The sequence below is a fragment of the Adiantum capillus-veneris genome, chromosome 12, assembly GCF_014529385.1.
Source record: "Adiantum capillus-veneris isolate H3 chromosome 12, ASM1452938v2, whole genome shotgun sequence".
In the NCBI taxonomy this organism is placed as follows: Eukaryota; Viridiplantae; Streptophyta; class Polypodiopsida; order Polypodiales; family Pteridaceae; genus Adiantum; species Adiantum capillus-veneris.
Genome location: NC_140942.1, coordinates 15,704,558 through 15,728,114, shown reverse-complemented (window position 1 = coordinate 15,728,114; position 23,557 = coordinate 15,704,558). Strand labels below are relative to the sequence as shown.

The window sequence follows — 23,557 nt, the reverse complement described above, 5'->3', positions numbered from 1 at the left end:
GGCTGGCCAAAGAAGATTGGAAGAATGCGAAGAAAGCAGCGCGCGCGCGAGAATCCCGACAAGTGGAAGCAACAAAAGGATGCAGCCAGAGCGCGAGTAGAGGCAGGGAGCTCTCACCACTTGGGGAGCGGTGGATGGGCATCATTTGAGGCCGATTTTGTAAGTGTTTTCGCATTGCTCTTTATGTTCGATAGTTTAGGGTTTATGAGTTTTTTAATTCTAACATAATGAAATCTTTGTATGTTTTGACAGTGGTCGATGACAGGACGTGATCCCACACCGTACGAGCGTGAGTACGCAGGTAGGAAGGGCTTAAACGCCCTGATGGACATTCTCAGTTCTCGCGGCGGCATGGTTAGTATTAGGGTTTACTCTTTTCTATTTTTTGTATTGTTTTATAAATGTCGTTATATGTTTATACTTACTGAAAGCTGTCTTATTGTCTTTTTTTGCAAAATCCGACAGATACGCCGCTTGGACGCAATGAGACGTCTGACTAGACGACGTCAGTTTAGCCGTAGCTAGATAGCATTAGTTTAGGGTTTCTCATAGCTTATGTATCATGAGACGGATTTTATACGTCTTTTTTAACCATGTATATTATTACATTTGTCACCGCAATTCATTTTGCCAATCAATTCTTTATGCCTATGATGTTGTACAATTGTCATTATTACATTTGCCAATCAATTCATTTTGCCTATGATGTGTACAATTGTCAATTTTGCAAACAATGCGTCTTGTGGGTGACTATTTTGGGTCTATTATCTACCCTTGCACTTTTTTTAAAAAGTGAATCAAGTACAATATGGTTGATGGGTGGCAGGGCATTCAATGCCCTGTCACCAAAAAACATTTCTCTCGGGCGTCGCTATAACCGTCGCTATTTATGGCTCTGGAGCGTTGCTATAGACTTCTGTGTAAACGTCGCTATGAGCGTCTCTATATAGCGACGCTTATAGCGACGCCTATAGCGTCGCATATAGCGACGCTCTCGTAGCGACGGTTTTAGCGACGCCGGGGGTTATAAAAACCCAGTGTATTTCCGTCGCTAACAACGTCACAAGAGCACACAACCTCTTGTAGTGAAAAGACTTTCATCTAATGAATTTCAGTTATCTCATAGAAATGAGGGTGAAATCATTGAGGATGTTCTGCAATTCTCTTCGATGAATGAAATATTACGACCCTCTAAGCTTAGTCTTCCTTATCTCATGGGTAATTACAAGATTCACAAGGAGGAATTTAGATGGATAACTAATGCCCATGACAATATTTTTTCCCCTGTAACTAACAGTATGGCATCTATTCTCAAAGCGGTAAACATTGGCCTTTATGAATATCGTGAAGGCGTACATACTAAATTAAAAACCTTCTTGAGAGTTGATACTAATGGGTACTGGATTATCCATAATCAATATGATTTTTTGATATTCATGGAGATACATTACATGCATTACATGAGTTTGTTATATTACATGCATTTTCATATTCATGGAGATACATGGATGATCTTCTCTTCATTAATAATCGATTTATATTAAAATGCTTAAACCATAATAGACCTCTTTCAAACAAGGACCCATTTTCTATTTACCCACTTGATATTATCAATATCAAGCCCACTTTTGACAACCACATCACTTTATACTTAAGTACCACTATCAAGTTGATTCGTCCCTTTATTGGGGAATTTGAAACATTCACATACTGGAAAAAAGATGTATTAACAGGTGACCATGTGAACTTTATTCATACTAACATACCAAAACGGATGGCTGAAAAGGTTTGTGTATCACAAGTGCTTCCTGTCATTTACAATTCATCAAAAACATTGTTAGCATTTATTGATCTATCACGTCTTATTAACATGTTTGAAAAAACAGGTTTTGTCCAAATAGGATCACTCGCCATAATGTACATTTCAAAAAAATAATCAAGTTCCCCACAATAGAACTAATATATCACTACTTATTAAGCTTTTGGTGGGGGATAGGTCCACTTGGTGGAGATAGTGGCCTATCTCCCACCAAGTGGACCTTTCCTCTAGGATGGGGGAGGGCCACACACTCTCTCTCTCACACACACACACACACTCTCTCATTACATTGGTTGATCCTGATTGCTTGTCAGAAGAACAAACCCTTACATAATTATAGTGCATATCCTGACAACAATTAGACCCTACTATTCAAGTGCACGTGCGCGCGCGCTCACACTTATAGCACTAGTGGATTTCAAATGGTGACATGAAATACAACTGCTTTTATGCACAATACCGTACAGGGTTTGACCTTTAAAGTCAGTGACAAGTATAATATAATAAGCTGGACTTGTTTGGATACCATATCTAACATGATTAATTGATTGCAGATACAAACAAAAATTGCTTCAGGAAGTACGGGATCCACTGGAAATCCCTGGAGCAATGTGTGATCGGACAACTAGCAGGATCAGAGATATAGTATTTTCATGAGAAAAGTTTTCATATCTGCAAACTTTAGCTACCTTGTTAAAAGAATGGAAGATTGCTTTCCAATAAATTCAATGGTTTTTTGTCATACCTAAAATGGTATTCCCTGCTGGCTTTGTAATTCACCCAAAGATAACTTACCTTGGATATTTAGTTGGATTACTTTGGTCGATATGTAGCTGGAGTACTTTTTCCTCAACTTAATATAGCAGTTGGTATTGAGTGCCTACCTTATTCTTTAAACTCGGATTTCCCATTGTGGATAGCTATTGGGCAAAGTGATTGTCCTTGTTAAAATTAGCACATGTAGTTATTGCTACCCATTTGGGCCACAAGCTGGGACACGGGTTCTGCTTAATGTATTTATACTCATGCCCTGTGAAGCATATGCATGCACAACCTACTGGTACAGAACGTCTGCGCATACATTATCTCAAGCTCTCATGCATATTCTCACACCTAAATACACCTGCAAGCGAGTACACACACACACACACACACACACACTCGAGACGCTATCTGCAGCTAAGTGCGCTTCTCAAGCTGTTGTTACCCCTTGGTATCCGGTGTGGAAGGAATTTGACTCTAGTTACGTGCATTCGCATAATGGAAAATGGCCGCTGTTTCGAATCAATAGGTAGGTGTTTACATACTGGGATTATTTGGAAAGTGTTTTATTGTGTCCCTCAGATAGGTAAACACACACCCACACACACACACACACACACACAATAGTGGGGAGAGGAGAAAAGTAAAAATCCATATCAGAGCTATCTTGAGTATGAATGAATGGAACATTAAGTAAGAAATTCTCAAATAGAGAAAGAAGGCTAGGAGGATCTATTCTAAAGGATGCAAGCAGAGAGATCCAATCATTAAAAGAAGCAATGTTAAGTACCGATAAGGATCCACTAGATAAGGCTTCAGATTCAAACTCTAAAAGCCTTTTATGGAACTCGGGTGCCTTGAAGCATGAGAGAATACACTGTGTGGTAATAGGTGGAATTGGTATCCTGCCTCTGTTCGCTAGTATAGCCTAGTTTTGTTAGAGAGGAGATCCATCCTACCTGCTATGATGACAATCATATTAGTAGGCAAATAAGCAAAGATTAGGTAATTAGTATAATTTAATTATACAGGATCACTCGACCAAGAGTGATTAGGGAAACAGTATGGTGTGTGTGTTTATTATGAAAATCCCCTTTTATATACAAACTGTTTAATTAAATTACATTAAATAGAAATACCAACAAAGTACAAAACACTTGTGATATATGACAAACCATCTTTATTAATAAAGATCCAAATACAACAGTACGTTAACAAGGTTGTGGCAACGAATCCTCTACCGAACAAGCTTGAGGTTCAAGGTTGTGGCGATGAATCCTCTACGAAAAAAGATTGAGGTTTATACTTGCCACCATCCAACAAGACAGATGTATTAGAACACACTCTGACATTGCTGAAGACAGGTACCATGCAACCTCAGCCGCTTGTTATCACTGTCAATCCCAAAAAACTTATCGCACACTAAATGTCAGTACATTTTATTCTGGATATAGTACAACTTTCATGTCTAGTTGGGCAAGATATGGTCTAGTTCTAGACAATGGTATTTTATGATTAGTTACAAAGTAATCCAGTTCCTGTTTTTCACGTTCTAATACCATTTTCCTATTGATAGCTGCCATCTTGGCTGGGTCTGTACATGTATGCATCCTAGCTGTAAGTTTGTAAGTAATATCCATGGTACTAGATTTTTCCTAAAATCCACATCTCTTCATGAGATATTGGCAATCATTGTAAAGTTTTATAAAGGCACAAATTGGAAATATATCCTATGTTCATTGTAGAACCACAATAAAATATGAGCAAATTAACTATTATGACTAACAAAGGACTCTCTATTTTTAGAGATACTTCTAGTATGATATTTTCTTTCCATTACAGACAAAGAATAGTCATATGCATCACACTCCAAGTCGAGAGTATAGGAGTCAACTCATAAATTAACATTACTATAGCTGTATCAAAAAAATTTGGACAGCATTTTGTTTGTAATTAGTATAAATTCTAAAAAAACATATATCAACCATATGATAGTTACTGTGTTATGTCCAATCCACATCTGCAATCTCAATTATACTCATGTAAGAAAGAATTTCAGCATCGGCTCTTTTTGACAACTTGTATTATACCCTCATATGTTTCTCCATGCTAAAGTGTCTTGGATTATGTTATATCCTGCTTCATTACCATATAAATACACAAGCATGCCATTTATGTGATGTGTCGAAAAAGATCAGTACTTACATCCAAGAAGCAGCTAGAATTGCAATCCTCCGGCATTAATTTTAGAGATCCACAAGAACTAAAAAAGTTACATGTTGTATTTCTTACTGAGTTAAAAAATGTCTCTTTTATGCATAGTGTTTATGTGTTTATGAAAACCACGTAGACAATAAGAGCCAGAAAACTCGTATGTATTTCATGTAGAGTCCCAGATGTTGCCAAAACAGCAATCACATATGTTGCCAAAAAAGCCATCACTCCCAACACAATTATGCTTTTTAGATCCACAATATAACTAAAAAGTGTATTCTTAATTCCAATAACGACCTAACTTTGTTATATTATTTATTAAGTCATTCCTAAATCAAACAAGTCTCAGTAGGCATAGTGAACAATCATGATGTGTATATGTGTGTGAAATACAGTACGCATCAAGAGTCAGTAAAGAATTCCATATGCGATATATAAAATACGGGAATTTGGTCGACCTTTCTTGCTAGCTAGTTTAATGAGTTCAGAGTCAGATAGCTATGGAAACCATTGTGTGTGTGTGTGTGTGTGTGTGTGTGTGTGTGTGTGTGTGTGTGTGTGTGTGTTTACTTATCTGAAGCACACAGTAAAACACTTTTCAAATAATCCTAATAGGTTAAACACCTACCTGTTGATTCGAAACAGAGGCCATTTTTCAATATGCGAATGCACGTAATCGGAGTCATATTCCTTCCACACCGGATACCAAGGGGTAACAGCAGCTTGAGAAGTGTGCTTAGCAGCAAATAGTGATGATACCGAGAGAGAGAGAGAGAGAGAGAGAGAGAGAGAGAGAGAGAGAGAGAGAGAGAGAGAGAGAGAGAGTACTCGCTTGCAGGTGTATGTAGGTGTGAGAATAGGTGTGAGAGCTTGAGATAATGTATGTGCAGACGCTCTGTACCAGTAGGTTGTGCATGCATAGGCTTTGTAGGGCCCATGTGTATAAATACATTAAGCAGAACCTGCGTCCCAGCTTGCGGCCCAAATGGGTAGCAATAACTACATGTGCTAATTTTAACAAGGACAACCGCTTGCATCTTGAAGTCAAGGGTAAGCTCTGGGTTTTTTTTAGTAAAGTGACGACACCTCTCCAAATGCAATCACATACACTTGCACCTTGAAGGCATGTCACATTACACAAGATGTTGATATGGGCAAAAGAAGTTACAATGATTGTGTGAGTCAGGGGTTGTTGAAAGAAAACGTCGTACTTGACGCTACCTTGGTCGACATGTATGCTAAGTGTGGTGCGCTTCATGAAGCACAAAAAGTGTTTGAGGAGCTTCTTGTCCGGGATGTCATCTCTTGGAATGCATTGATTGTGCTGGATAAGCCCAACTTGGGCAGGGCCAAGAAGATCTAGGATATTTTAGAGGGTGTGAAATGAGGGTGTCTCTCCAGATGAAAGCACATACGCTTGCATCTTGGAGGCAATGGTCAAGAAGCTTTGGTGGGCTGTTTTTCAGCAGATGCAAAGAGCGGGCATTCTCTCAATGCAATCATGCAAACTTGCACCTTGATGATGTTGTTAGTTAGGGGTTGTTAAGAGAAAATCCACATAGCAAGGTGGCGGTCTCATACTAGTTTCTCTAAGGCCTGTGTCTCACATGACCGGAGACCATGTCCGAGGTGGCAGACTCTGACCATGGTGCCCAACACAGATCGTTGATGAGCTTCCCCGAGTGCAGTCAGACGAAGCAGTGGACAACTCAGTGCGTAAAACAGGCTGCACCAATTAAAAGTCAAGAAAACCTGCATGGGCAGGGGTAGCCGAGGGTTACCCCTCGGACGCAAAGAAGGGAGTGGCGACCATGAGCTGGAATGCCAACTCATCTTGGTAGCACCATGTCCACTGCGCAGTGTGACACGGGAAGCTTGAAGGGCCGTTGTTAATTGGTCCCGCTCACCTAGTGCCTTGTCCGGCCGCCCATGTGTGACATGGGCCTGAATGGTGTAGGTTTCCTCACCTTGAAAAAGTAGACTTTTGTAGGTGGGATTACAGTAAGCCTAGGTAATAGCGTGGTCACGTCACGCAAGGCTCAGTTATCAATTACTTGTAACTGAGCCTCACCTCACCAAATGTAATTGTGCCAAAATAGGCATAGTGATAGTAGCAAATTTGCAAGCATAGTAGAATTGAGCCGGCACAGTTACATGCGCGCGACCACAATGCAGGCTCAGGTATCCGTCCAAATAACTGATAACTGCGCCTCCCGTGACCATTGCCTAATGTAGACAGCAGAGCGCAAGGAACTGGCTTGAAGAATGGGGAGGAATGAGAGGGGGTGAATTGGCATGTTGTCATTGGTCAAGCAAGCGACGGGAACATCTGAACAGGGAGGTGGAATTTGTTGAAAATTGGAAGGGCGAGCGGGGACTAGGCCTGTATAAAGATTCAGCCGGCTTTGTGACAGTGTTGCTGTTGTTTGAAAGTTGAAACCTGGAACTGGAAGGTCCGGACTCCGGCAGAGGAAGGGAGGGGAGGGAGTGGGCGCCGCCTTCCAAAAGCTGTCCCAGCCGCAGTAAAAAACCTGTCGCAGTAAAAACCAGGATATGGAGTAATAATCCACTCCTACCTTTCTTCCGCACCAAAATTGTGGGGGTGTGTGCACCTTTACAACTGCTCGCCAAGATTTTCTGACCCCGGCCTGTGGCTGGCATCTTGCCACGTGGCGGACAGGGCCTCTCCATCTAGCTAAAGATGTGTTGGATTCGCTGACCTGTCCCAGCCTCAGCCCAGCCCATGATCGTGACAAAGCGAAAAAGGGCCAGCCCATCATAATAATAAACTCTCTTTGTTACCTTTATTTTTTTCTCGATGGCCCTCGCACTTTCGACTACCTTTTTGGCGCGGGGGGGGGGGGGGGGGGGCGGGGGGGGGGGCCGCCTTCGCAAGCGGATAAGCATTGCCGCTATTCGCTTTTCGGGTTTCAACAATAAACTTTTCTGCTGGCCTTCGCTCCTGAGTCCTCTCACCATTCCCCATAATAGACCAAACATTTATTCATGGTTATTATTAAGGAGGAAGATGCTTTAAGGCTTGAATTGTGAGGATGGGGTTTGTTCGTGGCACACGTCTTGTTTAGGAATACTCAATTGAACCTTTTTTCTATGCATCCCATCCCATCCCACAACCATGAGAAATAAGGTCGCATTGACAAGAACGTCACGCACAGGGCATGGTGGAGACTGATTTGTTTAAAGCGAGAGGGTGTGGCCACAATCCCTTGGACAGTTGGACTCAAAGAACTTCCATGCACCTTATCGGTACATATTACCCTTGAACTCCTGACCCCACTTTTTTGGCCTACAAATAAAGACTAATCTCATTCGTTGGAAAACAAAATTTATTTCTCCTTCTACATGGTGTGAATGAAACGAGTTTGGAGATGGTCGAAGTGGGCGTGGTGGCTTATAGAAATCTAAACTAGGTTTAAGATTCATGTTAAGCCTCGATAGAAACCTGTGTGTGTATTAGGGCTTGGGAAAAGATGGGTTCGCTTTATCCAAAGCCTCTTCAAAATGAAAAATGGATGGTTTACATATGGGCAAGAAGGTTCTCAAGCCGGTTCAAATTATGAAATTTTTAGTTATAATATGAGATGTGATTATTTGCGTGTGAAAAGGTTCCAAAGCCGGTCCACAAAAAATGTTTTCCGAGCCTCGGAGAGAGAGAGAGAGAGAGAGAGAGAGAGAGAGAGAGAGAGAGAGAGAGTGTGTGTGTGTGTGTGTGAGAGAGAGAGAGAGAGAGAGAGAGGGAGGACCAAAATACAACAGAAACCTTAAAATTTCACAAGTAAAATTCATGGTTGTAAAATGAAATTCGTTGTTGTGAGGATAACCTACCTACTATAACCTAATAAAAGATACCTTTTGTTTGTGACACATCCACTTTTTGACAAGATGCACTATTCCCTTGAATGAACAATGTGTATCTATCCTTTGCTTTTTGTTGAGGGCAGTTTCCCAACAGTTTTGTTTCACCCAACAATGCCAGTACTAAGATCGAAGCTATGCAAACATTGCAGATAAAGGAACCGGGGGGGAGGGGAGAAAGAGGGAGTACGCCAACTCTATATTGTGCAATTGTAAGGGGGTGGGGTAAGAACCTTGCTGTCTGAAACTGCTCTAGTGCACCCCAAACACATCATGGGCACAATTGCATCATTGAAACATGTTTCTCTTTGCATTTTTACATTTCTCTTGCTTGTTGTGTGCATCTCTATTATGTTTATCTCTATTATCATATAATGGCAGAAGGAGTCTCAGCCACATGTTCAGTTATCCTTGATATGACATCCTTCTAGGATCGTGACGAGGCTTTAAGCTTTTGCCTTGCATGTAATCTCATAGTGGCACCCATGTTTTGCAAGGCAAGTACCTACCCACCCATCATTAGTCCAGTTTGAAATTTGAGCCATGGCTCTTCGGAGATGAATCATGGCCCTCTCTCTTCTCTCTCTCTCTCTCTCTCTCTCTCTCTCTCTCTCTCTCTCTCATGCTACACTTACTAATGTGTTTCTTAGTTAAGGATAAAATGTGTTTTTGTAATTAATTATTCATTCAACGTAATGATTGCCTATTATTGCAAATGCATGCCTACTCACACTCCCTACACCACTTTAGCTCACTGTTATGGGTGGCCCATTAGAAGTAGTGCTTGATGCATGGTTTCAAATGCATCTTTCAAAGATTGTACATGATGTCCTCATGGTGTGCATATGGTACTTGCCCACAATGTGTGTGTACATTAAGTTGAATTCAATTAAACAGAGGAAGAGTAAACTAGAACTATGGGCTTTCCTATGGTAGCCGCCTCTCTTTTCTACATGTTGCAGCCATAGTTATCCCAAGCTTGGAAAGTGCACCTTTAGATGCCTTGTATCTACCTTGTGAGCCTTGCTATGCTTGCTATCCCTCCAATTGACATCCTTGATTCCTCATAACATATCGTGAAGGCACCCACAACAATTGATGTACTTGACTCTAAATACTTAGACCAATTGAGCCTCAAGAAGGTGATTGATTCTTATATTGGTAAGATAGATGGCATGCATCTCCTTTTCGGAAGCCCCAACTAGTTTCCATGAAACTCCTTTTAGATAGCCCCAAATGTAATTTTGTGGCAAGTTGTTAAGTTAAGAAATGAGTGAAAGCAAGAATGGGATATCATGGCCTAGGATATGATAAACAAAGTAGAGCTTGCCTCTCAAGGAGCCACATTGAAGGAGGATATAGTGTATGATAAAATTTTAGCACCTCTTTGGACCTTCCTTAAGCTCGGATGCCTTTAGCCCTAGAATGGGGAGATACTTTCAAATACTTCAAGTGCTCCACTCTTCATTGGTCCCCCTGTCTATCCAAACTTGGAAGGGGTTTCTTGAACCCTTTCTAGAGGGTAGTTGCACAAAAGGTGAGCAACAAAGGGATCTCTAAACTATTACATCTTTGGGATGAAATAAATATCTGCTGGAAGGAAGTGGAGCATTTAGTGATTTAGCATAAGTTGAGTTTGTATGAAAGTCTTCTAATCAGTAGAGTCTTGGAAGTTCATATTAGAGCTAGATTGGAAATCCTAGCATTGGCCAAAAGATAGAGTGTTTGCATTCCCCAAATACTTAAGAGACCTATAACAAGTTGGTATACAAAGTGGACTTGTTCACTCCACTCTCCAAATATGGAAGAAAAATTGGTTGAAAGAGCGATGGTAGAATAGTGTTGATGCCATTTGGGAGATGAAAAGCATGGTGAAGAAAGGCATGCAAGGCATCACGCAAAGCTATCTAAGTTTCAAGGAGAAAGGCTCCATACGTTGATGGTGCAAATCAAGGCAAACACCACATGCACAATGGTAATCAAGCAAGACTGTGAGTCAATAAGGATACAATGCAAATAACTAATGCTACATTTGTAAAAGTTGAATGCAAGGCATGCGGCTATGGTGGATCTAGCCCCACATAAGCAACCTATTTTACACTTCTAATGAGACTGTTGCAATGATATGATTGGTCAAATTATGATACATTTTTCTAATATATGGACAAGAGTGTTTGAATGGGTCCAAGCTCTATAACTTTATGCTTGAGAAGGTCAAGTGTTTCTTTTATAAGCAACAAGGTCGATTCTAATGAAGATACTCAAGGCAAGCACAAGGGTGCATGAGTAGACATGTTTGAAACCGTGACTTTGTGCATGATGATGCTTACATAATTCTGCATAAGGGTGCACAAAAGATTTATGATTTTCATTTATTTTCTGTTGGAAGCAAGGGTTGGCTTGCACCCTTGGCCATAAGATATAACTTTTGACCTTGCCATGATGGAAAAGGGAAGGAGATAGATAAAAGGGGAACATGTTGACACAGTAAGAAAGAGATGGAGATGTTGATATACATACACATAATAGTACACAAAGAAAGGAAGGAGGGAGAGAAACTCTTACACATGAAGATGACATAGGGAAGCTCCATAGCCCAAGACATAGGTTACGAGAAGGAAAAGGGAAAATTGAGAGCATCTCACACAAGAATGGCTTAAAGATTGTAGCCCAAACTCCACGGCACCTCTTGTGGAGCTTGGTATTTAATAAACTATAACACTATGCAATCAAAATTTATCGAGAATACTTTATTTCCAATGCCTTCTCCTCAACTCCTAGAGTTCCAATCTATACAGCATCAACTCACCGTTAGTAAAGACAATATAATAATTAACCATTGTAGGCTAGTTATCCCAATTTTAGTTAACCAGATACAACAAGAGGGTGCCCAATCTCGTAACATCCCTCCCTCAAGGATAGCAACTGTCCTCAATTGCTCAAAAGAGAATCAATTGGACAAGTGATAGAAAGTGTGGAGAGAATATCGGAAGTTTCGAAAGCAAAATTCAATAGCATCTTCTCTAGGGTGACCTTTAAAAGTCAAAAGATAACGCTTATAAACCATCTACTGTGTGTAGTGGTGGTCTCATGATCAACTATTTGGCTAGCGATGAGCTGCTCTTCTGGATCTACAAATGTAGGAGGTTCCTCATATATATGATGAGTAGGTAGGGATCCTCAAAAGGTCGTAATAAACTAATGTGAAATACATTGTGAATGTGCTATTGTAAAGGTAATTAAGTATTAAAATACATTACATGGTTAAGTAGCAATTTAAATATCCTTGGACATTACATCATGACCCAACACATAGGAACTATCCAAGCATGAGCTAAGGGCACGAAAAATGGGAAAAATCTTAACATTCCTCATGTCTAGTATATCCTATATTAAAATGCATAGAAAGTGGGACATAGACTGGCCACAAGTGTGAATATCTGAAAAGAAAACTTCATTAAAAATGTAGTACCTCATAGGCTAGTAAGCAGGATCTTGCAATGTAAACAATTGCAAGGGATATGATACTATGTCCAATTATTAAAAGAAAATTCTCGATCCAAAAAAAAAATAGATGAGATTATGGAGCAATTTGTGTATTTCACTTTAGAGATATGCTTCGATGCTCAAATTAAGTTAGCACATAAGCAGTAAATAAATTAACAATGCAAGTTTAACACAAGTCAATAACTAGGCATTTGACTTTTCCATAAAGAGTACCAACCATCACAAATTGATTTTGAAGCTCAAAATCCTTGAGAGAATCTATAATTAAGAGATATTGCCTTCATGGTATGTAAATATTAGAATTAAAAGTGGTCTTTGTGCCTTGATTAGTAGCATCAAGATTAAAAAATATATAACATGAAGTTATCAATTATAGAGTATACCTATCACAAAAAAATTCCATAATTAATGATAACAAAAAAAAATGAATAATACCATGAAGGAATGTAAATAAAATTTTCTCTAAAGAGAGAGCGAGAGAAGGGAGAGAAACTTATAAATGTGAACAATCATATTCACAAACACACACTTGACATGTGATGTGACCAAGATAACCCTAATCTAGTAGCTTATTGTTTGGATAGCTTCCAAAGATATAAGGGAGAGAAATGGTACGGGTAATGGTAAGAAGATGATTAGATTTTTGACATAAAAACTATAAATTGATAACCCTTGTAAATTTCCAAAGCATACTTATCGGGAAGTCTTGGAGAACTTTTAAAGTTAAAATAGACACTTATCAATCTATTTGATGTGTAGACTTGTGCTAAAAGTGGTCCTTGGCGAGGCATGATTAAATTTGGAGGCCCCTCTACACTTAGTTACTTTAGTCTTTTGTGTGGTGGCTACCACTTATTGCATGGCCCTCTTTGGGGTGAGTTCTCACTAATTATTTACAAACAAGTCATAGTGGCTTATTGAAAAATATATATATAACACTATGCAAATAAAAATTGCAGAGAGCTCAGATACCACTACTGTTGGAAGCAAGGGTGGACTTGCACCCTTGGCCATGAGATATAACCATTGATCTTTCCATGATGGAAAAGGAAAGGAGAGAGATAGAAGGGAGAGATGTTGACATAGAAAGAAAGAGATGGAGATGTTGACATGCATACACATAATAGTATACAAAGAAAGGAAGGAAGCAGTGTTCGAGAAAAGTGTGCCTCAGCTTAGCCTTGAGCCGGTTGCAAAATCAAAGTAGCCGGTTGAAGGAAGGGCAAGAAGGAGAAAATTTCGCTTAAAATACATGAAAAATAGTGTTATTATGCAAGAATACTGGCTAGTATTGTAAAATTTCCGGTTCAGAATGCCTTAGAGGGATTTTTGTATGTTTGTGAAAATGATTTTTCCCGAACACTAGAAGGAAGGAGAGAAAATCTTACATACTCTTACACTCTTACACATGAAGATGACATAGAGAAGCTCCATAGGCCAAGACATAGGTTAAAAGAGGGGAAAGAAATAAATGAGAGCATATTACACAAGAATGGTGTAAAGATTGTAGCCTCCAAACTCCAAGGCACCTCTTGTGGAGTTTGGTACTAATATTTGTTATTGCTTATTGATGCCAAAATTTGGAGGCCCCTCCTTACACTTAGTTTCATTATAGTCTTTGTTTGGTGGCTACCACTTACTGTATGACCCTCTTTGGGGTGAGTTTTCACTAATTATGTGCAAGCGAGCCATAGTTGCTTATTGCAAAAATAAACTATAACACTGCAAATGAAAATTGATTTATTGCCAACGTCTTCTCCTCGACTCCTACAGTTCACAGCATCAACTCGCTCTTAGTAAAATTAGAAAGTTAGAACAATAATTAACCATTACACGCCAGCTATCCCAATTGTAGTTAACCACATACAACAGTAGGGTGCCTAATCTTGTAACAATTTTCCCATGTACACATTCCTTATTATGCTTTAGACATGGATATTTTTTTCCAGGAGATTATTTTTCCTCTATGGACAAACGATGTTTCATTTATGATTGAGTTTGATCACTTCAATATGCATGCAACAGATGCCGTCTTTTCTTATTGGTATGCATGGTTGTGAACAATAGTTAGCCAACTAATGTGGCATTTATTTTATCAAATTTTATAGTAGTTTTATGGACTAAGGTAGTCACAGTGTGTCCAAAGATGGAGACAAAACACAAACACATATAGTACTTTTAAAAATTCTCCAAGCATTTTATGATGATTATATGGTTAACAACAACAAGTACAACATATGCTTCTACAATTGCTTTTCAGTAATTTTGTTGCAATATATCTACGAGATGGGATGGTGTATCTTGAGTGTATTTTTAGCAAAGTGAAAACCAAGATCATCTTCACTACATCTATTGCACATAGTTTTTCCATTTCAATTTTCACATCAATATTTCTCTTTCAGAATATTTTGATGTACATATGGCTACGAGAAAGCACAAGCTATGTGGTTAATACAAGTTTCCTTATCAGCCTTACTATTTTAGAACACTATGAGTGTGTCATTTGATGCTAGCTTTGGTCACATCTAGGGGTCACCTTTGGCTGCTCAAACTAGAGGCAATGTGCAACCGTAAGGGCATAGACAAGGTGTAGGTTCAATTATTGTGTGGCCATGATTAGGCACACTATAACATCCATCAGGTTTTGGAGTTAAGAAGTGGAGGGATCTTGTTAAGCAAAGACACTCCACAAAAGGCTCTTCTTCTTTTATGAAGAATAACACCAGTTTTGGGATTTACTCCACATGTGGAGAGTAAATGTATCAACCTTTTGGTATGTGTCACAAGCAAGTCCAAATGCTAGTCAATCGCTTGACTAATCTACATTAGTGGGTAAGCATTCCAGTTTCCAAAAGGGAGTGCTTAAGAAGAGACAGAAATACGTTTTTCTCAGCTAGAGCATCTCACTTGAGGTAGGCACTACTATTAGTCTGTGCTCTAGGTAAAGATTCCTTTTGACCAAAGGAACAGTCTCTTAAGAGGATGTTTAATTCAATCGTTTAGTTCAGTTCTTCCTCTAAGTAGATAGTTCCACATTTGGTAATTATCAAGTGGATTGATTGACTTGATACAGATTTAGAGAGGTATTCTTACAAAGAGTTGTTTCATTGATGTTTTTCCAGAACTTCAAGGGGGAGTAATGTCGGGACAAGGGTAGGACCAACTGAGGGACGTCCCTAGCCAAGGGCATGTCAGGCCAAGGGCAAGGATGGACATGCAGTCAAGGGGCGCTATATTTAGACGACTACGCGCCTATATATGACATGGTTGGGTGGAGAGTTGCATGATCCAATCCCTCGCGGTCTCATATTGGTATCAGAGCTCAGGAGCTAAGCAGTAAAATTTTGAGTTTTTGTTGGCAGTTTTCAGAACATACGGAGTGGCTATGGCATGGACCAGCCATGTCTGATGCCATGCAGTTTTTTCAATGTTTGTGCAATTCAAGCGAGTAAGGCACAAGCATGGCTTGTGAATATCACCATAAGCAACACAAGCAAAGGCTTGTGCAAGACATGTTCGCTATTGAAATCCCGATACAAGCATGGCTTGTCCAGGACAGTGATTTAACCCGGAAACCGAAGGTTGCTTTTACCAAGAATGGTTGAGTACTTCAAGATACTACTCGACAAGGTCAATTTTTTGTTGTGCGAAGGAGGGATTCTACTTTAGGCTTCTAGACAGTGCCAAGGTACTACCCATTGACTTAGGATCAAGGGCACTGGCACACAGGCTTGGGATTTTGGCAATGTAGGGATATAAGCTCACATGTTACGTTTGAATTGTGATGTATCCATGCCAGTACACATTGTGCGTGGCACTTATCGGCTCAAACTCTTGAGTTCGTCATTGTAGCCAAGGGCTTACACCTCTGCGTGCATGGCATGCCAGTCAGGTACAATCACTTTAACCCATCATTGTTTTATGCTTCCGTTGTAACACCAGCTACTTTGTCAAGGGCACAGTAAGATATTGAATGCATACAATGCTTTTTGAAAAATGAAGTTCATTCAAGGGAGAAGCGCCAGACTGAAGTCAACCTGATACAATCACGATCGCATACAAGATAGGTGGGTTAAGATGTGATTTATGTATTTTGCTACATCTCTATGAGAGAGAGTCATGCAAGCAGATTGTTGTATGCTTATAGGATAAGCTACACGCCAGACACAGAATGCAGAGAAGCATACGCAAAGGGCACACACTATAGTAGACTAAGGAATTTTTCCCCAGCCCAGCATGATCTCTCTCTCTCTCTCTCTCTCTCTCTCTCTCTCTCTCTCTCTCTCTCTCTCTCTCTCTCTCTCTCTATGTCTATGTCTATCTTTTCCATTTCTCTAAAGGCATAATGAAATTAAACATGTTTTCACAAAAACCTTCTAAGTAGGCATTTGATACATGTTTTGGCTATGGCTAGTCATGAGTCTGGGTGCTCTGACTCTCAGCAAAGAACCGACGATGACGCCACAAAAAAATTTTATTCATTGGTCAGTAGACTCAATACTCATTTGAAACTGGCATAAGGGCTAAGAACCTTAAGGACTACGAGTCATTTATTTTAGAAGGGCTAAGAGCCAGCAGTTTTTCATCCTCGAATGATTGTCCTAAAGATCGACCAGATATAGCCAGTGGCGTACCCATCGACTTCAATGGACAAGCAAGAGGTCTCTCTCTCTCTCTCTCTCTCTCTCTCTCTCTCTCTCTCTCTCTCTCTCTCTCTCTCTCTCTCTCTCTCTCTCTCTTTGATCTTGCTATAATTTGTTTTTCTCTAAGGCGGCAACAATATTTAGTCTTTTGTAGACCGTTTGCAAAAAAACGGTTGCCTCAAAATGAATACAATCTCTCACTTCTTGACTCATGAGCTTGAAGTGCATGCGATGGCACCATGGAAAAACCCTTTTGTCCTTCCATAAGCTTGAGTAGATGAAGCTATATAGACTTGGTTTCTTGGTGGAAATAGCTAAGCCATAGCCTTGTAAAGGGCTCTGCCAACCCCATGACCTACTGCCCCATTAAGTCTACAGAAGACTAAATATTGTCGCTCTCTAAGAGAGAAACAAATAATAAGCTGAGAGAGAGAGAGAGAGAGAGAGAGAGAGAGAGAGAGAGAGAGAGAGAGAGAGAGAAGCAATTCACTTGGCACCAAACACAAAGAAACTATATAGGCTATTACATCTACTATCTACTAACATAATATGGCGGAAGGGGGAGCCCTTTACACGTGTCGCAATCTGCGACCTGAAGGCGAAAGTCCAAAACTAAAAAAAGCCCCTTTGCACGCGAAAGAGGGAGAGAGGGGGGGAGAGAGAGGCCGCCGAAGGCGGCCAATCGTACTAGGACAATATATGCTAGACCTTCCAAATTCTTCATTTTACACCTTCTAGTATTCTTAAGGCTCAAAAGGTTTCATTCAATTTGTTTTTTTTTTTTAATATAGAAGATTTTTCCTTTTTCCAAAATTGGGGCCACCTATTCGATTCTTTTTCCGTAGAGATTAAGGAGGCCACCGGATGCGTAGTATAATGATTTAAGTCAAGAACTCCAAGTTGTGATCAAATCAAGCGCCCTTGTGGGAAGCTCCCTTAAGACGGAGGGCATATCGTAAAGGGGATTCACATTAAGAGGAGACTTTTTGAGTATATAAAGGGACTTTCGTGAAAAGGCAAGATATGTGTTGGCAAGGGGGAGCGTTGGTAGCCACAACTTTAGATTGTGGACCTGGCCATCCAAACCCACGTGCCCGCATGGGGCCCTTTAGGAAAGGGGAACTTTTGGGTGGGGCCAGCTACACAAACTTTAACCTTTTTGGGCCAATCACGCTAGGCCTAGACCCTTTTTCTTCAAAAACGGCAGAGGCCCAAAGAGCATGATGATTTGTTGGAAACTCGTTGGCTGCATCTTTTCTTTAGCCCTGGTATAGTGGTACTACTAGGCCTACACTTTTCCTTCCCCATTTATCATCCCTCCCTCATCTCTTTCTGCCCAAGTATCTCCGTCTTCCCCTGCACTTCACCCCCTTTTTGAGTTTTCTGTGTAACCCCATCTCCCCCTACTTTTCTTTTACCTGTATACTCCTCTTCCCTTCCTCAACCACCCACCTTCCTTCCTGCCTCAGCCATGCTCTGGTAATTCTCTTCCCCATCCAATCCATCCTCCCTGCGTTCGATTCTTTCAGCAGTTGCGGTACACGATGTCGGGCCTCACTGAGGACCTTGGCTCGCCCTCGGGGGACGCCGCAGCGAGGCGGTTTTATGACCCTGCTTTCAAGCTTTTCGGCAGGACCATTCCCGTCTCTTCTGAATGTAAGGGAGCTTCCAGCGGTGGGCAAGATCAGCCCGACCACACGTTTGTAGCTTCTGGCGAGGCGTCTTCCATCCAGGTTTGGATCACTGGCTCTTTCTTTGGAAGCCATTTTTCTGAAAGAAAATCAATTTGCTAAGTGTAATGTGCTTCTCTGTACGTAATTTTTTCTGTATTCTAGGAGGTTGTGTATGTGAAAAGGAAAATCTGCTAAGCATATATGATCCCTTTGAACATGTACATACTTTCGCCTTCTTTCTGCTGTGAATTGCGCTTTGCTTACTGCATTTACTCATTGCCCTCCCGCCGCATGCTCATGCGCTTGTATGGTTACGCCCCTGTTGTAATTGTCAAAGTACATAGGTTTTCATCCATGCCCCAATGTCTTGATTTTCCCAAAGTCCTTAATGTATCTGTTAACTTTCCAGGATGTTGGCGATGAGAACCCAGAATCGGAAGATGAATACTCTGTGCCCGATGAGTTGGGCAGCTCATCCGGAAGCAACGATGGGGGAGATGAGGAGAAGATGGTTGATGCGATCAATGATGAGCTTGGCGGTGATGCCCTTCGTACAGTTGATCTCACTGAGGAAGGTGGCAATGGCGGGCTCATGTCAAACACCGATGAACAGACCAATGGGGATGAGTCCATGGATCAAGTGCCCAAAAGGCCTGACAAGCCCATTCCCTGCCCTCGCTGCCATAGCCTGGATACGAAATTCTGCTATTTCAATAATTACAATGTCAACCAGCCTCGGCATTTCTGCAAGAACTGCCAGCGGTATTGGACTGCTGGGGGTACACTGCGAAACGTGCCTGTGGGTGCTGGTAGGCGCAAGAACAAGCATTCATCTCCGCATACTCGAAGCGCTTTGCCTGATGTGGTAGTGGTTAGAAGTGATCCACCTGAGAATGCGCAACAGCTAGTTTCATGCCCTGGTTCTACACAAGTGGGTTTGAATAGGCAGATAAAGGCCGGTGTGCAATCAACCCCTGCTCCACGGCATATGCTTCCTCTGGATTTGCAGTCTATGGCCTCATTTGAGAGTCCCCCCTCTAGTGCAGTTCTTAACTTTGGACAAGAAAGCCCTGTTTGCTTAAGCACAGGGGGGGCGACCTTCACTCCTTGTAGATCTGAAGTTTTGCAAGGTTACAAGCCTGAAATGTCACAGGCGCAAGCTAAGCGCAACCTTGCAGCAGGGAATATCGGCGGTGGTGTACAGTATGAGCGAATATCTCATGAAGAGAAGCCTGGAAAAGAGGCCAATGCTTTTGTTGCATATATGGAGACAGATGCAAGACTTCCAGCACTGCAGGCGAAGCAATCAGCCTCTACAACAGAGAGGCCCTTGGAGCCAGCGACACCATTTGCCTCTAAGCCGGAGCCCACTGGAGTAAGCGATATCCCCAACTATATGGATGCAGCTCTTGCATGGGCAACTGGAGGGCCCTTTTCTTTCATGGGTGTTCCTTGGCAATATGGGGCTGGTATAGGCTGGGGAAATACGGCCCCGCCTGCTGGACTCGCAAATGTTGGACAAGGGGCAAACGCTAACATGCCTGCTGCCGTTGCAAATATGGTGCAGGGGGCTACTAGCTCATGTAATATGGCTGGTGCAAACCCTCAACCAGCAGCAGGGGGTTTTGGGGGGCAGCCCCCATGGGCAACAGCAATTGGCCCATGGTCAGGGGCAATTCCATGGCCCCTTATGCAAAATCCATTGTGGGTGCCACCTGGTTGGGGTGGGCCCTGGACAATGCCTTGGGCATCGCCATTTACGGCAGCAGCAGCAGCTGCTGGCGCCGCAGCGGCCGTAGCTGCAGCTGCTGCTAATGGAACAACGACTCTTGGAAAGCACCCCCGCGAAGCAGGGGAGCCTGAAGGGGAGAGAGGTGGTCCTCTTCTGGTTCCTAAAACTCTGAGAATAGATGATCCAGGCGAAGCTGCCCGCAGCTCCATATGGTCAACTCTTGGAATTGATCTCCGCCCTGATGTTTCAACCTCGGGGGGTATGTTTCGTGACTTGCAATCAAAAGTGAACATGGAGAGTAAAGACCCGCATGCAAGGACTCGAAGTTCAAATCCAGCTGCAATGAGTCGGTCACTGAGCTTCCAGGAGAAAAGCCTGACATCGCCAACTGCGGATGCCAAAGATAAGTAGCAGGTTTATAGCTGCATATCCATGTTGGCAATTTGGATGTTAAACTTTGGCATGTACATTGCTTAAGATAGTGAGGACATGGCTTCAGGTTTTTGAAGAATTTGGTATTTACAAACTATGTACAACTCTATAGTGGTAAACTCTGTAAACTATGAGCTTTATACAGATCAAGTGGCAAGTGTTCTTCTTTCTCTATTAAGTCAGTATGCTTTCCAATGCTCTCATATGCAGTTTATCATGTTAAGAGATTGACAGAAATAATGTATGCTCTACTATGTTTATTGAGCACAATGCTTGGGGAATTTTGTGCAATTAAAATGAAATGGTGATGGTAAATTTATTGACTCATACTGTTCTACACCTTCTACCGGGGCAGGGTGTGCGACGCTACAGGGGATTGCTTAGTATGTATGTAGTGTTCTAGGCATGAAGGGCTGGTTCCTGTACATTGCATTGTGCATGACTACCAGGATTCTGTAACTCGTTCTCGAGAGGGGAAAGGATAGCGAACCCGCTACATAGGATTACATACATTGGAGGTACAACAAGGATTGTGAGCACTGTTGAAATCCACCTTTCCAAGAAACTAGATGGAAGGATTGGCACCTAGATAAGTATTAATTCTGAGGAGTTGGTATTGTAGGACCTGATAATGAAACATTTTATTATTTGAAGACAGGAACACCTCTTTGTGAGCATATTTGACACTCAACTTTATTATAGACGAGGTAAACTATGCGAAATTGGAGCAATCCTCCCAAAAAATGTTTAGGGAAGTTTTGAAAATTTGAAGGGTACTTTGGGAATATTCACAATTCAGGGGCATTTTGGTAATTTTCATTACTTTAAAGCGCAAACCTAGTTTGATACTAATCTGGAGCGTGTGAAGGAAACGAGACACTGAGTGAACACAACTTCTGGATACCTTCACAGCGAAGGTAGGCAAATGATGGCCTTCAGATCAAGCGATTCTATGTCCGTAAACACACCTCAAATTTGTATCTAGCCTTCAGGAGCCCAACATTGTGAAATCCTTTTTTATGCAAACGCTATGCTCATGTGCTTGAGAAGCATGAGAGGGTGCAAATGACAAGCTTGCAACTTAAGAACTCAATAAAGAACATCAAGGATAGAGCATCAATTAAAGATAGAGTGTATTAACCATATGCATTTATATCGTTCTGGTATCATACCGGCAATATTTCAGTATCATACTAATATGCTAATCGGTAATGTCCTTGTATCATCTCGGTATCATTCAGATGTTATATTGGGATCCTACATGCATCATACCATACCGGTATCGTATTGGTGCCATATTGGTGCAGGAAGACAAGTAAAGGGTTTGGAAATTGAGTTTTAATTCAGCAAAATCAGCTTCAATACATTAGCCTTAAACGGTTCATGAGAAAATAGATTATTGTTCATCGTACGCGGTCTTTAGAATCCCACATGATTCATGTTTTGTTTATCAAAGAAATCTTTTAAGCACATTGAAAGAGAGAAATGATCAGATAAAGATGGTAGCTATACTCACACTTACGTCTTCCATCTCAAGAAACCAATCACAACCAAGAAACTAGATGGGTAGCAGTTTTAAAAGTAAAGCCAGGGGTACTCCTCCCATCAAACAACCAAGTACCCCCATCAAACAACCAGGCATCAATCAATTGACAATTACTCTGAAAGATATTCTAAACTAGGGCCTCTTCCTTATTTTCCATATTCTCAAACCCCTACAACTAACACTCCACATTCAAAAGTGTGTATGTAGGTAAAGTAGCTATTATTGGTAGAGCAAGATCTAAAGCATCTAATTGTTGATGAACTTCACCATATCTTCTTCATCTACCTTGGTTTTCCCACCGATATTTATAAAAGGGTCCTTCAAGTGTCACTTTTAAGGCTTCGAGGCAATGCATTGGGTAGGAATCACCACTGAATGTAGTGTGGTTGCCCAAATATTGAAAGAGCCTAGTTCGCACCATCGCTTCGATTGCCAATATGTAATGGCTAGGGAAGAACTAAAAGATCCGGTGAATAGATCAAGATTTCACTATCCTCTCATCTATAAAGATGTGGTTGGGCTCACATGTAATGGCTAGGGAAGAACTAAGGTCGGGTGAATAGATTAAGATTGCACTATTCTCTCATCTATAAAGATGTGGTTGGGCTCACATGGTGTAATGGCTAGGGAAGAACTAAGGTCGGGTGAATATATCAAGATTGCACTATTTTCTCATCTGTAAAGATGTGGTTGGGCTCAAAAACAATCCATTGATTACAACATTGAGCCTAAATAGTGTGGTGCATGAGTTGTAGCTCTATGGTGCCTTGCAATAAATTGAAGATGACACACACAAATTGTAGCATGAGCTATGCAAGTCTTCTTAGCATGAGCTTCATTGCAAAGTCTAGCACCCCTGCATCATCGTCAACATACACCTGAAAACCTATAGAAATCACTCCTCATTGATTCTTTCTTTTGGGTGACAAGGCTAGAAAGAATGAGACTTTTTTGCCATATTGGGAAATTCCTACATGACATTCCTCACTCGGGCTGCTTTTCTACAAAACCTTTTATAAAAAAATTTAGTGGACCCCTAGGCCACTCACACCCACATTGGGTAGGTGTTGGGTGGCACATCACCCAGTCTTCTCATGATTGTGAAATCTGCACCTTTAGTATAGCCATTTGGAGCTCATGTTGGTTTGTTGCTTGATAAAGACATAAATCCTTCATGGTATCTCACAACTTTGCATTTTCCACTACTTTTTTCGGTTGCTGGTACTCTTCAAATTCCACTTTGAAAATTGCCAAGGTTGTGGTTCTCTTGGGGGATTGATTTGGAAGGGAATGTCACCTATATGCATGAGGTGCCCCATTGTTTGTAAAATGCACCTTTCCTTCCTTGTATAA

General features: G+C 41.2%; 1 protein-coding gene across 1 annotated transcript; it reads left to right on the top strand.

Annotated features, from left to right (window-relative positions):
• Positions 1-18,059: 18,059 nt before the first annotated feature.
• LOC147445349 (cyclic dof factor 3-like) lies at positions 18,060-20,802 on the top strand. Its single transcript, XM_086524887.1, has 2 exons — positions 18,060-18,554; positions 18,904-20,802. Exons 1-2 carry the CDS (start codon positions 18,366-18,368, stop codon positions 20,635-20,637), a joined length of 1,923 nt encoding a protein of 640 aa, XP_086381013.1. The 5' UTR covers positions 18,060-18,365; the 3' UTR covers positions 20,638-20,802.
• The last annotated feature ends 2,755 nt before the right edge of the window (positions 20,803-23,557 follow it).

Coding starts and splice junctions, on each gene's coding strand:
- LOC147445349 (XM_086524887.1), top strand. CDS start 18,366: ATGTCGGGCCTCACTGAGGACCTTGGCTCGCCCTCGGGGGACGCCGCA. Junction 18,555..18,903: donor GCGAGGCGTCTTCCATCCAG/GTTTGGATCACT, acceptor TTAACTTTCCAG/GATGTTGGCGATGAGAACCC.